Source organism: Bombus pascuorum, chromosome 8 (genome assembly GCF_905332965.1).
Source record: "Bombus pascuorum chromosome 8, iyBomPasc1.1, whole genome shotgun sequence".
Taxonomy (NCBI): Eukaryota; Metazoa; Arthropoda; class Insecta; order Hymenoptera; family Apidae; genus Bombus; species Bombus pascuorum.
The window spans coordinates 14989773-15005482 of record NC_083495.1 but is presented as its reverse complement, the minus strand read 5'-3'; the positions used below and the strand labels follow the sequence as shown (position 1 = coordinate 15005482).

The window sequence follows — 15710 nt, the reverse complement described above, 5'->3', positions numbered from 1 at the left end:
ACATTTCTCGGGATTTAGGATCGTACATTGTTGTACAGCTGCACTTTTTTAACCTGTCTATGTCAGTAAGATGTTCATTATGTAAATTATTTTCACTTTTTCGTTTCATTATTTGAAATTTCGAGTTGAATCCATTATTTCGTTATTTAACAAGCACATTTCGATTAACAGATAATTTGTAGTAGTATTCGATTGTTTAAGATAGTAGGAAATGTGGAGAATGAGATAAAACTCCGAGGACAACCGGCATGGAGCACCGACTTGTTAAATTTTATCTTCTTAAATTATCCAAGTCAATTTTATTACAGAATATTAATTTGTTATAAAATATTGTAGAATGTTTCTACAAATACTTTCTAATATTTACGTAATAAAGTAACGAAATGGAAAATGGTATCTTATTTTGAGCTCTCAACAGGTTAAGTATCCAGATAAAGGCAAGAAATAATTTTATTCGAGCTTCTTCTCTTAAAAAATTGTGACTCATTTTCCAGGGATGAAGTTCTTTTTACGTAGAGTCTATTAACGACAATGTTCATTAACTACGGTCGCCCATCGCGATCGATGAAATTACGACGAATTAAAACACATCGAGGAGACATTCGTGTGGACCGAACCGAAAACGACGCGTAATTCCATTTACATCAACGCGCGTCGCAAGATAGTCGGAACGACCGCGAGTCTTCGAAGCAATTGAACTGTCCACGCATAACCAACCGAGCAGATAAATCGAGCGCAATTACCATCCGCCAAATTGAATCGCGCGTCATAGCCGAATGGAAGTCAGATTTCTCTCTTATCGCTTCGAGCCAGCTCATTATTTGTCTTCGCTAACGAGATTGCCTCGTTCCTTTCTTTTCGCGAATCGTCCATCCAGCAGAATGACCGAAAAGTAAATGAACAAAAAGGAAAAAAGAAAAAAGAAGAACAAGGAAGAGAAAAATTCCAGGTTTCAATGATTCAACGGCGCAAACAGCAAATACTTTTAATTACTGTCGGTTGCCAAGGGTCTTCCTAATTGCATCTCAGATCCTCGAGCATCCTTTCACGTTCGTGAGCAGGCAGGGAATAATTAAAAAGAATAACTATTCGTTATCACGGGGAAAGCAGGTGGTCCGTGGTTAGATCGATCGCAAGGTACACTGCTGGTCGCAAGCATTAGGACACTTGGCCCATTTTGCACAGTCGATCTACACTGGTTCGCGAAAGTATTTGTAGGAACCATGCAACTTACAATTACATTTGTCCACTGAAAAATTGTGTAGTCAATTCTGTAGCCGATATAAGTAGCATTGTCTGTTAAATTTCAGTATAACGATCAAACTGTTCCGTCGACTGAAGGTTTTGACAGCGAAAGAGCATCGCACGACGTGAAACATCTCTGATGAGAGACAGACACACACCGATTGATTTCTAAGCCTCCCATATGTGTCATGTAACGTACTACATAAAGTACTTATTACAATTTTCCAACAAATATAACAAATAGATAGTGCTCTGATACTCGTGACTGATAGTGTATGTGTATGTGAGATTGAGATGGACAGAATACGGTCAGCACGCAAAAGTTCTTATCAAAGCTTTCTCCTACGAATCTTCTCGTTTGACCAACGGAGATCAACGTGTTTGATCTGACATCCAATCGAGCATCTTTCTCGCGAGCTGATCTCGAAACGAGTCCAAGGTTTAGAAAGTGCGACGGGTCAGGTTTCGGTTTTTCTACTTTCCGTGAACCGGTCACTGTCTCGCTAGATCTACTCTCGCGTGAGATCGCTATCCTGCTTATTACTCGCGTACCGCGTAAAGATCACAGCCACCTACGCCGACAGGCTTAATGGAATTAAGATTAGACTCGTCGTGATGCTCGCGTGACGTCGAATAATGATACTCGTTCCAGATTGCGAGCATCTCCTTCTGCTGATCTCCAGATTATTCTAAGTCGGTAAGTGGATGAGAGACACAATGAAATTCTTATACGACTAGTTCATTACTCGTACAATTAAAATACATAAATAGTTCAGTCCTTCATTATATGGTAATTAAAATTTCCTTTGTCTTGGAATACGGGATCTTTGAAATATTTAACTATGTACGTGTATAATTCGGTAGATCATCGAATTGCAAAAATTTCATTTCTACGAGTACAGTATGGATTAATCTCTAATCATTGTTCCAATAAAAAATCGTATACGTTAATAGCAAGGAATCCTTAGATTTAATTTTTATAAGAGAAAAACTATAGCATTGAATTGAGATATCGATGTAAAGAATAAAAGGTCTGTATAAAACTTTGCTAATTCATAAACTTTCCCACCACGCCTTTCAATTTCGCTAAAAATGTTTTAGGATATCGAAAGTTTCGAGCGATCCAAGTACAATAGCCAAGAATTGTATTTCTTCGAAATTGCTCGATCAGTCTTGAGCAGAACACGAATTTCTGTTTTCTCGATCAACTCAATCGTATCTCAGGAAACAGTGGCTGCGAATAAATGGACGATCCGATAAATATCAGCAGAAGAGGGAGCTTCCTTGAACGACTGACTGGAAGAAGCAAACACGGAAGAAGCGAGCCAGAAGATGCAAATAGTAGTAATGAACTGTAGATTCGAAGAACATTATCGGAAAGGGAATAAAGTACCTGCGCAGTTTCACCAAAGTATTCTAACACGTATCTAAGATAGATATTCACGCTGTATACTAATTTTTTACCAAATATATGTTTGCAATAAATGTCTCGTCGTCTCTATGTACACGTTCAGATCGATTTCAAAACTGAACAGTATAATCGTGACAGTCGTATTTTGTTACGGTGTTAATGAAATTTCAAAATGTTTTATATAACGTGTAGAGTATAATAGACACAAAAGTTTTCAATGGTAATTGCTCGAATACTTCTGCGAGGAAGACGGACAAGGTAGGAGATGAAAAAAAATTGCTGAAAGATGGGCGTGTGGATAGAATATGTTACAAGAAGAAAAGAGGGAGAGGAGGGAGGAAAACGATGGCAGCACGTGCCCTGGCTGCCGGTCGAAATCGGTTGGACGATTCCGGACAGGAAACGGGCCCGGCTTCACGGTCGATGGTTAGATCGTATCGATGAAAATTGCAATGGCCTCGCCGCGGCGAAACGTTCCAATTTCGCGAGAGAACAACGACACGCTGCATACACAACGACACTGCGACCCGACTCCAAGTGAAGCCAATCGAAATACGTTCGACCGTTCCGTCGTCGATCGTACACCCGGTTTTCGAATATGGCGATTGATACTCGTAATGCACATGGAACGAATCTAGTGCCGCTATAAACTCCGATGGCAAAACCGCCCCATGTCTTGTAATTATAGCTCATACGCCCGTTGCGATTGCGAGCTTATTGTTACTGCATCGTGGTAAAAAGCAGACTTCCGCGCTTGAAAACGACGATGATAATAGGTATTGAAAGAGCGCAATTGGAAAAGTGTTCTCTGGTACGAGTCTCGAGTTGTTGCCGTACTCGTTAATGGGAGCAGGGTGGAAGTTGGTGCAAGCTGGAATTGTGTAGAATAGGGAACATTTTCTTCTTTTTTTTAACAATGATCTTTTTTTTATGATATAAGTATCCGTGTCTGGGATTTCTATTTTACGTGTATTTAAGTGTACGTGTTCTTTGCACTCGGAATATTTTTATGGTACGATCGACTAACGATTTCAATAAAATTTCAAAAAGAAACATTTTCGAACCAAAGGTTCTGTTTAGAAAAGGAAAAGCTTATACAGCGTCACAGAAAATATTTGTGTACGCTATTTTATTTATTATAGTACACGAAGCATTTTCGTGTCATTTAGTAATATTCTCATACGACTAAAAAACTCTTTATTGAAAAATAAGTGTATGTGGAAATATTTTTTGTAGCAGTCATAAAGTTAATCTAACACAATTGTAAATTTTATTCTGGTAGATTTCTTCCCCTTCTCTATAATTTAGGCTTTAAACTTTTTTTTTCTCAGGTAGTGAACATAATACGAGAAACAATTTTCACATGACTAATGTCGCTAGAAATTTTGCCCGCTGAGTACAAAGAGTAAGCATATTCCAGATGGATAACAATGCCTTTTGTTATCCACTAGAAGGCATTTTAACGAGTTTTCAGTAATAAGTGACAAAAAGTCAGATTCGTTACGTAAATTAATTTTTTTTAATAATAATTTAGAATGATAGAAAAGTTAACGATATTGTAAACATATTTGCGGACGATTTCAATTAAAATATTTCTTGAAATTAATATCGAATATGTTAATAATTTTTAACTGTATCAATAAACGATAAATTATTTAAGAAAATTTATCGGGAAAGGTAATAACTCTGGTTACGTTTGCCAATAAAATATCTGGCTTATAATGTGCCAATATATTTGAAATTTAATTCGTGTTACACGATACAGTATGTGCTTCCATATACATGCATGTTTTAGCGGACGAAGTACACATTTACTACTATTAATATTACTGAGCCAAAATAGAAAATTAATCGATTAAATTCGCTCGAGAGAAATTATATCGGAAATTTTTAATTTTAATTAAAACCAAAATATTCGCAAAGTCATAATTGCATTGTGCAAATTTCCTGGGTCAATGTACCTATCTAAATAACTATTCTCATACCTATCGATTGTACGTGAATTAAAATATGAATATCTTAAAAACATACAGTCGTGCATATGAATATACGCGAATTACATTTATAATACTACCGTGTACACGGTTATTGAAACGTGTGACTATTCATTTCACATGGATTCATTCAGAACACGGATTTTTAATTCTTCAACACACATATATCTATATATTACACATATACATCTATACATTACACGTATAATACACCGAGGAGTCCTGTTTTGCGGCCAAGTTTCAGGACAAAATACAACACACACAAGAATACACAAAAATCACGCACCAAGGCGACTTAAACCCAAAAAACAAAAAAATAAACGCAAAAACCGAAAATCCACGACACATATTAGACCATGGCTACGTCGTACCGACGCGTATCGGTACTTTTGCCTAAACACACTATACTCAAATTCATTGTTTATTGTGAATCTCAAAAATGTACAAAAAATCAAATATTGGCTAAATAAACTATTAAAAAAAAAAAAACATTACACGTATACATCTATACATTACACGTATACATCTATACATTATACGTACACATTACATCTATACGTACACACATATGGCTTTAATACGCTCTGAAACGCAGCAACTCTACTCTGGAATTCTCACCACATTTCCATAAAACGGAAAAATGCTAGAAAAATAAACGATAACATAAAGTGGGGAATAGAAAATGCGAAAAGAAAGATAAGAAAGGATTAAGAAATAGAAAACTGTATTGACAGCTTGGTCACGAAACGAACGTTAATATTGAGCGAGTCCATAGGAAACTTTTGAAACTTTTATCAACGAAGAAAAATTTGCATAGGGTAAGAAACTTCAGGAGGAAAGGAAGCTTGGAATACGTATCAGCTGGGAAGAATCTTATATTGGTACTTCAATATCGGTCTCATCCATTCAAATCCTTCTATTCACGTTCCGTACCAATAGCAATCCCATTTTCGTTATCTACACGTAAAATGTATCGAATCGGATTTCTTTTAGCGCAGTGATCTGTTGAAATCCAGCTTTGAGAAAAAACTTCCAGACCTTAACGAAGTTTCGTCGTTAATAAAGTATCTTTATCTAAAAAAGGGGACCATCCAAAGAGGATATTAAGCGGGCTGTAATACCTCGGAGGTGAGTCTAATTGTAAGGCATGCCTTTTTCCTCGGAAAACGTAGCTGCTTGAAAATTTCTCGGTGACCCGTATTCCTTTAATATCGCCATCTCTAGTCCGCTTCATACGCGGCCGATATTGGCTGGATGTCATGAAAACGTTTCGTCGGAAAAATTGCCCACACGTAAAGTGCTACCCAATCTCGTCGCGATCAACATCGACTTTATCCCCAGCTCGGATTCAATATCATGTAAATGGTAACGCAAAGGGTTACCCAGCCCGAGTCAGAGTGTCGTTTCGAACGAAAACCAATCGGCCATGCAGGGTAACTAGCAGTTAAATCGGCGGACACTTGACTGCAAGTTTGCTGATAAAACTATTGAAAGCGAAACGCATACTTTTTTCGGTCATGTTCGCATCGATGCGTATTTTTGGAGCAATTGAACTTCAAAGCGTTATTTTTTTATGTGGATTGGTTCTACTTCCTTCCAAACAGTTTGTAGCGTTTATTTGAATGAGTTTTTCTAACGATACATTTTTTTTAACATTTTTTTACACGTTTGGTCTTTCTCGTTACAGTAAATTAAAAATTTATTTTCAGTGAATATTAATTAATCGAAGAGAAATTTAATCAGAGAATCGTACCGTGTTAAATTAAATTTGAGAAAATACAAAGTTCTTTGATATAAAATGTATGTATAAAAAATCTTTCTTTTAAATGACGATGACGCTTGATTTGCGAAAAGATCATTAATCAATTGTAGACCCTTGACAGGATACAGCAGTGACATTTCCTGCGGCACACCTGTACCGTCCTCGATTGCGATTATTCAAGCTTGAATCCGTATCGAAGCATTACTAACACGTATGTTGGGAACAACAAAGAGACTAATGTATTTCTTTTGTCGTGTAATGGGTATAATACACGTTATACATTACAAAGAAGTAATATGCACGATGCGTCTGTCTATCAACTTCTCGGACTTGAAAATAAATATTCGTTATCAAACTACGTAAACAAATAACATAAAGATTTAATTTCTCAATATATCACATATGGTTCTTAGATATATCAATTTCGTTAGATCTTATATTAGAATATTGTGCTCTGTTCTATTTAATTGCACAAAAAAATCTAAAATCAATATCAATTATTTGGTATACTCTGTGTAGAAATATTCATAAATATAATATGATATGTATAATATATTACATGTACAATAGGTTCATTAGCAATATCCAATTAATTCCTATAGAAAGCCAATAACTATTTTAAATTAACTTCTATTTGCACTTTCAAAATTTCTACACGCGTTCGTTTTTCCTTGTATAAAATAAGCTTGCTCGCAATTTCAATCAACCATTTGATAAACAAAACGAAATAATCAACCGAAGCTTAAAACGAGTAAAATTATATCGTTGCAACGACCACAGTACGATTCATCGTCGCTATTAACAATTCTATGCTGAATTTAATTAAATATTTCGCTCTCGTTGTCCAGATCACTGATTTCTTCGTTCTTAAATTCGATTTCTGCGTTCTTAAATTCGATTTCTTCGTTCTTAAATTCGATTTCTGCGTTCTTAAATTCGATTTCTGCGTTCTTAAATTCGATTTCTTGCGGAACGCTTTCGTTATGTTCTAACAAAATGTACTCAAGTACGTTAGATTCAGTCTGCGTGTTCGTCGAAACTGAATGAGACCGATTGTAATAACCCATGTCAGCGTTAAAAAGAATATCACTTATGGCGTGCTGAACTTCGCTTCGAGTATGAAGCGAATAGAGTTTCAATTTATTCGTTACGAACATTCCGTAGCTATAACACTCGTCCTCCCTTGGTGTTTCCTCCTTATCGTTCTCTGATTTGTTTCTTTTGCCAGGTGGGGGAGAATGTGCGTCACGATTCGCGTTAACCTACAAATTATTCATCAAATCGTTAAATTTTTCGTTTACCTGTTGATAATTTCGAGATTTGATTCGATCGTGAAAGATTTCAAGCGACTTTTTTTAAAAAGAATTACGTCTTGAAATACTTACAGATTTGGAACGGAGAACATCTTTTTCGATAAGAAAAGTTAACGAATTATAAAAGAACCATGTGGATCCCGTAGGTTTGGTAGGATCTAGATAGAGAATTACAAAATAAACTATTACTAACAATGACTTCACTATCTGTGTCGAAAACAAGTTCTTTCGGACTCGTCTACGTTTCTTTCACGTTGTTTTCGACAACGAATTTTCGCTGCTTGCCTTCGTGCACGTCTTCCATCGAAATCGATTCTGTCGAAATGCCTGCTTCTACGAAATTGTTATAGCACTAGAAACACATTCTCTATGTTTCTTTCTTTGTAAAGGCGAGAAAAAAAAATTGGACGAAAAGGTCTTACAGATTCATAGAATAACAGCTTATTTCATCTCATTTCATTCAAGGGATCACGAACTAGAAATATTCTTAACCCATCATGTCGTATATGTACCTTTCAGAACCGAAGTTCATTCATAATGGAAATAACGGTTATAATCGAAACGACTATAATGAAAACTGTTATGTCTCAATGTACATGTTTACGTTGAATATGTTGACTTATGAGACCTTACTGTATTGGTCCTTGAGATGTTTAATCATACTAACATACTCTTTAAAAGTTATCTTCTGTGCAATAATAAGTTCAATGCTCAAGATGCTAAAGTATTGATATTGACAAAGAAATATTATTATATAATCGCTTCTACGCTAGTACGAAGAATTCGTGCCACTGTGATGTACACATTCGATGATAAACCATAACTCCCGAGAGGTTAAAACAGAAGAGCAGGACCTAAATATTAGCCTAGGGCGTCTAGGAAATTGGTCAAGAAACAAATAGAACGTGGACTTGAATCGCAAAGAACCCAATTTTCGTATCTAGAGTCTCGAGAATCCCCTTCTTCCAATGATTAAATTCATCCAACATACCTCCCTTAGCCCTCTTCAGACTCCTCCTTACTTTCACCCTCTCTCTTCTAAACGAGGAAAGAATGGTATCCATCTTTCTCTTGCATTCCAATGCAGACACCGGTTTCTTAATAATCAAGGAGAGTTCATCAGCGATTTCTTGCCAAGCATCGTGTCGTCTAGTTTTTTGATGGTATTCAGAGCTCATCGGGTTCCATAGAACCTCCTTCATCTTGTATAAGTTCACCAGCGAGAGCCCCATATCTTTCGACCAATCCATAATTGCTCCTCAATGGCAAACTTTCATTAATGAGTGATACAAATCGACGAATAAGGATTGTAAGATGAACGATAGGAAGATGAAAGGCGTGAACACAATGAAATACACTAGAAAATCGGTACTTCCTCTAAAACATCGGTAGGAATACACTAGTTGCGCGGAGCTGCCTGTTCGCGTACATACTGGCGCAACGCGCTGCGCGGAACGTGCTCGAAGCACTTGAAACCGTTTAATGGCTGCTGGGAAGAGGCCACACGACCGTGGAAGTGATCGACCCGCCGTTTGCGCGCACACAAGCGCGCGCACAGCTGCGCACACAGCCGCGTTCACAGCCGCGTTCCATCCACGGCACCCTGAGAAATACGCCAGCGTATTTCGTCCAAAATGGCCGCTCCTCGCCGTTCTCGAGTACACTTTGCACGACCCGACGCAGTGTCTTCTATGCGGAGGAACGTGACCCAACGTATTTCGCGCCGCGACGTTCCAGCACCGTCATCAGCCAAGCAAACATGTTTACACTGACAACGTCTCAGCACGATTGAAAAGGAATTGGGAGAATCGACGTGCTATTGTGCTATCGGAACTTCGATTATAAGAATTGTTTGTTCCTCAAAGGAATCACAAGTTATAAGCTTTGTTTAGACTTTGCAGGAGGGTAAGTTTCTTTGGACGGGTAAAGAGTGTGGATGTTCCGACTTGAACCCACCGATCTTCAAGTTCGTGGTATTATTGGTTCACAGCTAACATTACGTTACCAGATTCTTCTCATCGCGGCTAAATTTCCTTTTATATGCATGTACTCTTGGATTTCACGCAAAGTTTCATTTTTCGGAGAAATAATTTGGAGGTCAATCCGGTGCATGTGCATCTAACATCGTACTTTTATTACTATTATCTGAGATCGTAAGTAAACGTTGAAAATAAAAATTACTTTTTACGTTCCTATTTAAATTATAATTGCTGTAACATCCTGGAAGAATCGTAGGAAAGACAAATTTGTAGGTAAAGGTGAGACCGGATATATCTTTCAGACCAAAGAATCTATCTGTATATAGTATATATAATTGATAGACACTTATTGCTAGAGTAATTTGATCGCTCTAATGATCAAGAGAAGACCTAGGTTGATCCTAAGACTACCCTGTTGCCTTCTACTTCATAAAGCATCCTGAACTTTCTCAAAGAAGGTAAATGGGCATATCGATCAACTAACTACAAACTTTTAAATATTTCCTAAAGTAGCCCCGACCGCACTCTATTTAGTCCTTCGCAGAACTTTTTACGACGTACCTCCTATTAAGCTGCCGCAAAGGAAATTTGTCGTAAAATAAAATTCCTTTTCAAACATTTTACACGAAATTAATTCGACACGTGAACACCTGTGAGAGACTTTTTAATTATAGAACGGATACAAAGTTGCAAGGACCGACTAATAGGTACGGGAATATTCGTGGCAAATGTGACCTGTCGCGCACAGAGACTGGGTAGTTCTGGAAAATACAGTTTCGTGCAACAAAAAGTTATTGCGCGATTTCGACTTATTTTAAAACACTCCATTTGTAACACGAATTACTTGTCTACTCTATAAACGTGAGTTGTTAGATGGTTGTCGAGACATTTGTTAGACCTGGTACGAAGTTTCAGCATTCGAGGTTTACGGAAATTACAAACGTTGAAACAAAGGTGGAAAAAACGGCATAGAAAACTCAAACAACCCAAATCATAATTACAAGGTAGGTTCCAGAAATTGAAATTTCATCCTCTTTTATAAATTAACTCATTTGGTACCAATTACACATAGATGAAGATATTACGATTGATCGATAATTTAAATAGGTCGAAATTCAGTTGTAAATTCTGGAATAAAGCGGCAAATCCTTTGATACGAAGTTGCGAGGACAAAATGGAACAGAGTTTCCTTACGCACCCTCGTCATGCAACTTTGACCTATAGCCTCGTCGCATAATCACGTAAAAATGATTTTGACTAAAAATACGCAAATTGTCCCCAAGGAACTACGTATGGTTGAAGTTTCATTTATAAAAAGGAACGATATTTTACACGCATCAAGCTAGTACCACTGACTATCCATGTCGTTATTCTTTTTATACATGTAGGTAACATTAGTAGCCTGAATGGAAAGTTCCTTGGTCATCAATAACCAATGTTGCGTGTTATGATACATATATGTTACAAGATTTTATTGCACATATGTAACTACAACGGTTTTACTACGCTATACGATAAAAAGACGTTTGCAACGAGCTCTTGAATTCGTGTTTATACCAAGCTTGTATATGGTTTGACCAATCAGTAGAATAAGAAAGTACAATAAGACGATATATATATACGTACCACGCACAGAATAGCGTAAGAGTATAGTGCCTTATCGAAATAATCAAAGTATCTGATCATCCTCTTAATTAGAAAAAACAAACGAATTAGCTTGATATATTATATAAAAAAAATTATACTATATAGATATATTCTATTGTATTCGTATTAGAATTGAAATCGACCTATTTGAAATTGATTTGACTTTACGTACTATATTAACTTTTAATTTCATGATTATAAAAATCTCTGAGAAATGTCTCGGTTAACAGGTTAAAAGTACCACTGTATTCTTTTGAATTGTTATAATTTGATCCGTGCATTGAACATCGACTATTTTAAACATCGTTTGCATATAATCTCTTTGATGATTCATTGGAATGCAGGGACCACGCGGATCGGATTTTTAGTGCTGTTCAACTTATTGTTCGGAACAAATGCCGTGCACGTTCTACAACAACGCACAAGTGCTTGTGTTATGAGTGTGTCGCGGTTTAGTCTTCATGGAACCAAAGTTGCATTATAATGACATACCGTGTATTATAATGTTATTAGATCTCTTTATGACTAACAGGATAATCTAGATAGTGTGCAACATGTGAACTTCAATTTAAATTAATACGTTTGCAATAGAAACTCATGAATCATACTGTCAATCAAATATATATTTCATGCTAGATATGAAAATAAAGCAATGAAGTTTTATAATTAGCATTACATTAATCGAGAAATAACGTAACTTCGTTTTGTACAATTTACATATCCTTGTAACACGTGCGTGGATAATTCCTTATCTGAGAAATAAATCTACGTGGAAAACAAAATAATTCTGTCACGTATATTTGTTAAATCTTGATGTTAAATCTTAAAGAAGCGAGCAAAACGTGGACGATAAATTCGCTTTCGAATCGGTTGGATGCATTCGCGCGTGCAGAAAAATTCCTCGAGAGTACGGTCACTCGTACGAAAAGGTCGACTTTCCTTTTTGCGGTATCGAGATTGTATGCTGTAAAACGATACGAATTGATTGCAGCAATGACATTCGACTATCGTTGCGGCGCGGCGCGCGGCATCAGCTCCAGGGGAAACCGAGATATTGGCCTCGAAGAGGTTAAAATTTTCGAAGGCAGGGTAAATCGGAAAAAGGAGACACTTCGTTACCGCGTCACGCTATCGACTCCATATAATACTAGTTCTCTCTTATCCTCTACGTGACTCAATTTACTCGCGCGATTGCGGTTCTATTACCCGGCGAGCGACCGTCGCGCTTGTTAGAATCAGGCGTTAGAAGTTTCTTCGTCTCGGGCATTAACTTCCTCGAAATGAAATTCGGGTGAAAACTACTATACGAAATGCTACTTTCCGCGATTTCTCTAAATTAGGAGATTGCCGATAGGAAAATATACTGAAACTTTTTGCAAAGCTTATTCCGTTTAGAACTTTTGTAATGCTCTTTAAATGGTTATGTGCGATTTTTAAATGATATAGGAGAGAAATTAATGATAATTGGACCACGTGCTTTATTTCGAACATAATGATGTTTTTAATTATTTAAATTTGTGCAAATACATAGAATTAATCATTTTCAGGAACATTTTATCTTTTTTACATAATATCTATGTATATAAAAACAGTATTTTGAATAAAATTGTACGTTGTAAGTGTACAAGAAGCTTGTGCTTTGAATCGTATCTTCATATTAAAGGAAACACCAATTTCGCTTTAATTTACGATGTCTAATTGTTATTTCATTTGATTACAAATTAGTCTACACAGAATTGTTTAATTAGTGTTGTACGATATTACATGACGTCAGTATTAAGAGACTTAATCATTATACGTTATACTATCTATCGTATAACCTATTTTATGAACAGCACAAGTTATTTAGCACAGCACACCTTCCAAGGAATTAACATAACTCACATCAATCGGTTCAAATTAACTACCATCTTATTCATTCCCTTTCCAATACTCTTATATAATGAAATACAATCACATTCCAGCATAGTTATGTATAATCAATATCGATTTCGACATAAAATAATTGTTCTAAGTGCGTTACTCTAATGTTAGATAGATCGTACGCTCGTACAGAAACGTCTTAGAACAGTAGTTACATTTGCCCTAAATTTGGGAAGAATCGAAACCATTCGAATGTACGAAGTAATTATATTTTATCATATGTGACAAATTCTTTGTTTCGTTATTAGGAAGACGAAAAATGTTCAAAAATGAGAGAATGGCACCCCGCTGGGGGTAGCTATATTTATTTTTTATTTTATTTTTTTTTCTTCACCAACAAGATATAACACTTTACCAAATGTCCACAAGGACAAATTGTAAAATAACCAAAATAAAATAAAAAACCCCTCAATATCCCCACTAAAAAAAAAAAAAAAAATGAGAGAATTTGTTAATCTTTAGATCGATCTGGTCAAAAGAACCAATTCGTAATTTCTCATAGAAATTTTATAGACTTAGAATTGGACATTACACTTCTATAGAATATATAAATAAAATTGTCTTATATATATTTTTTATGATTTCATTGAGTCAAAGGGTTTGATAAGTTTTGTACTTTAATTTGTAATTCCGTGTAGCATTAATCTTCGTAACCAAACGCTATATACTTTTTCTTCTCTTCGCAAATACCCCATAATTTCTTGCTATTCTCTAGCTATTAAAAACAGCACCTGTTCTTGGACCTTCAGGCGAAACTAGATGATTCAGTACTAAAACAAAGAAAATTCTATAACAGCTGTGTCTTCTACAAATTCGCGGTTTTGTCATCATAAAACGTTCGCTATTAACATGTTTACGAGACAGGCTCTTGAACGTTTGCATTTCCACCGGCTGCCATGCGTCGATTGATATTTATCTCGTACGCGGATCAATTTGCGCGAACGATTGCGCTTACGGTTACAATGCAAGCGAATCGAATGTATGTTCGCTGGAAACGGTAAACTCGATGGAACACGGAGCCTCCCAGCAATCGGGGCTTCGGTCTTTCGAGCGAATGAGAGTGCATCGCAAGCGCCGCGCCGATCGCTAATTCGAATTCAAATCACGTCCCTCGCTCCGTACGTCTACGCACCGCCATTAAGTTGTGTACAGGTAACCGGTGCCGGTCGAATCGAAACATACTGTTCACCGACTTCCAAAGAAATTTTATTGTACAGGTGAATTGGTTTCGTTTATTCAACTGTCCTTGTTTTACGTTGCAGTACTTAAATATATTTTGCTTCGTTAAATTTTCTTTGTGATCGTTGTCCTTTTATTGAAAATAGTTCCGAATATCCGAATTAACGAACGGTTCTGTAATATATTAAAATCAACCAAAATAAATAAGTACCTATCCTACATTTGTGGTACATTTCCTAAAAATTCAGAACATTTTAGTAGAAATATTAAGTTTCAACATAAATAACGTAATCTACCTGCGGGATAAGAATATGTTTGCTTATCGAGGTGCTAATACCACTAATATCTAACTGTGAGAATACTCTTTGGATGTCAACGTCGTGGAATAAAAAGTTGAAAGGAGCCAAAATTTAACAAACTAAAAATATTCTATTGGAAGATTAAAAATGTCGAAGCTTAAGAAATTGAAAAATTCGCAATATTCAAGAACGTTTCTTTTCAATGATCGCCGCAAGTATCCGCTTGAAACGGTTTTGCTCCGTTTTGATTTTGAAATCGTTAACGAGGAGCACTATGAGCATACTCTTCGGATGTCAACGTCGTGGAATAAAAAGTTGAAAGAAGCCAAAATTTAACAAACTAAAAATATTCTATTGGAAGATTAAAAATGTCGAAGCTTAAGAAATTGAAAAATTCGCAATATTCAAGAACGTTTCTTTTCAATGATCGCCGCAAGTATCCGCTTGAAACGGCTTTGCTCCGTTTTGATTTTGAAATCGTTAACGAGGAGCACTATGAGCATGCAAAAATATTTATGCACTTCTAACACGCCTCGTATAAACTTTGTTCCAAGATGTAGATCATATCAATCAGTTGACGCATAGATAATTTTAAAGCACACGTCCCGCCACACGAATGAATGGCGCTGCATAAGTAAATGGTTGAATGAACGGAAAGAACGAGTGCCAAGTGCGAAAACAAGAATGGAAGTGTGTTCCTTACCCAAGCTACATATAAGCTGCTCTTATGCACACTGTTTACATCTCTGCCGTAATCTGTATAAACTGTGTGTTCTGTCTATGACGGTGAACTTCTGCAGTGAGATACTTCAAGAGAAAATTTTCGAGAACTCGGTCAATGTACTTTAGTGACCTCGATTAATTTTTGTACTCCGCCATGAGCTCATTTAAATATTTATTTTTATTCAGCGTATGTTTTACCCGATACATTAGCATATGTAAAATGCTATTGTATAGA

The 15710-nt window shown here is 36.4% G+C and overlaps 2 protein-coding genes across 3 annotated transcripts in view; both read right to left on the bottom strand.

The window, feature by feature from the left end:
* The window catches only part of LOC132909868 (uncharacterized), a 679960-nt gene that overhangs the window by 449603 nt on the left and 214647 nt on the right, over positions 1 to 15710 (bottom strand). The gene's annotated exons all lie outside the window — the stretch shown is intronic.
* On the bottom strand, positions 6627 to 9174 carry LOC132909637 (uncharacterized). Its single transcript, XM_060964566.1, has 3 exons — positions 8717 to 9174; positions 7798 to 7883; positions 6627 to 7674 (listed from the first exon to the last, which is right to left on the bottom strand). Exons 1-3 carry the CDS (start codon positions 8973 to 8975, stop codon positions 7231 to 7233), a joined length of 789 nt encoding a protein of 262 aa, XP_060820549.1. The 5' UTR covers positions 8976 to 9174; the 3' UTR covers positions 6627 to 7230.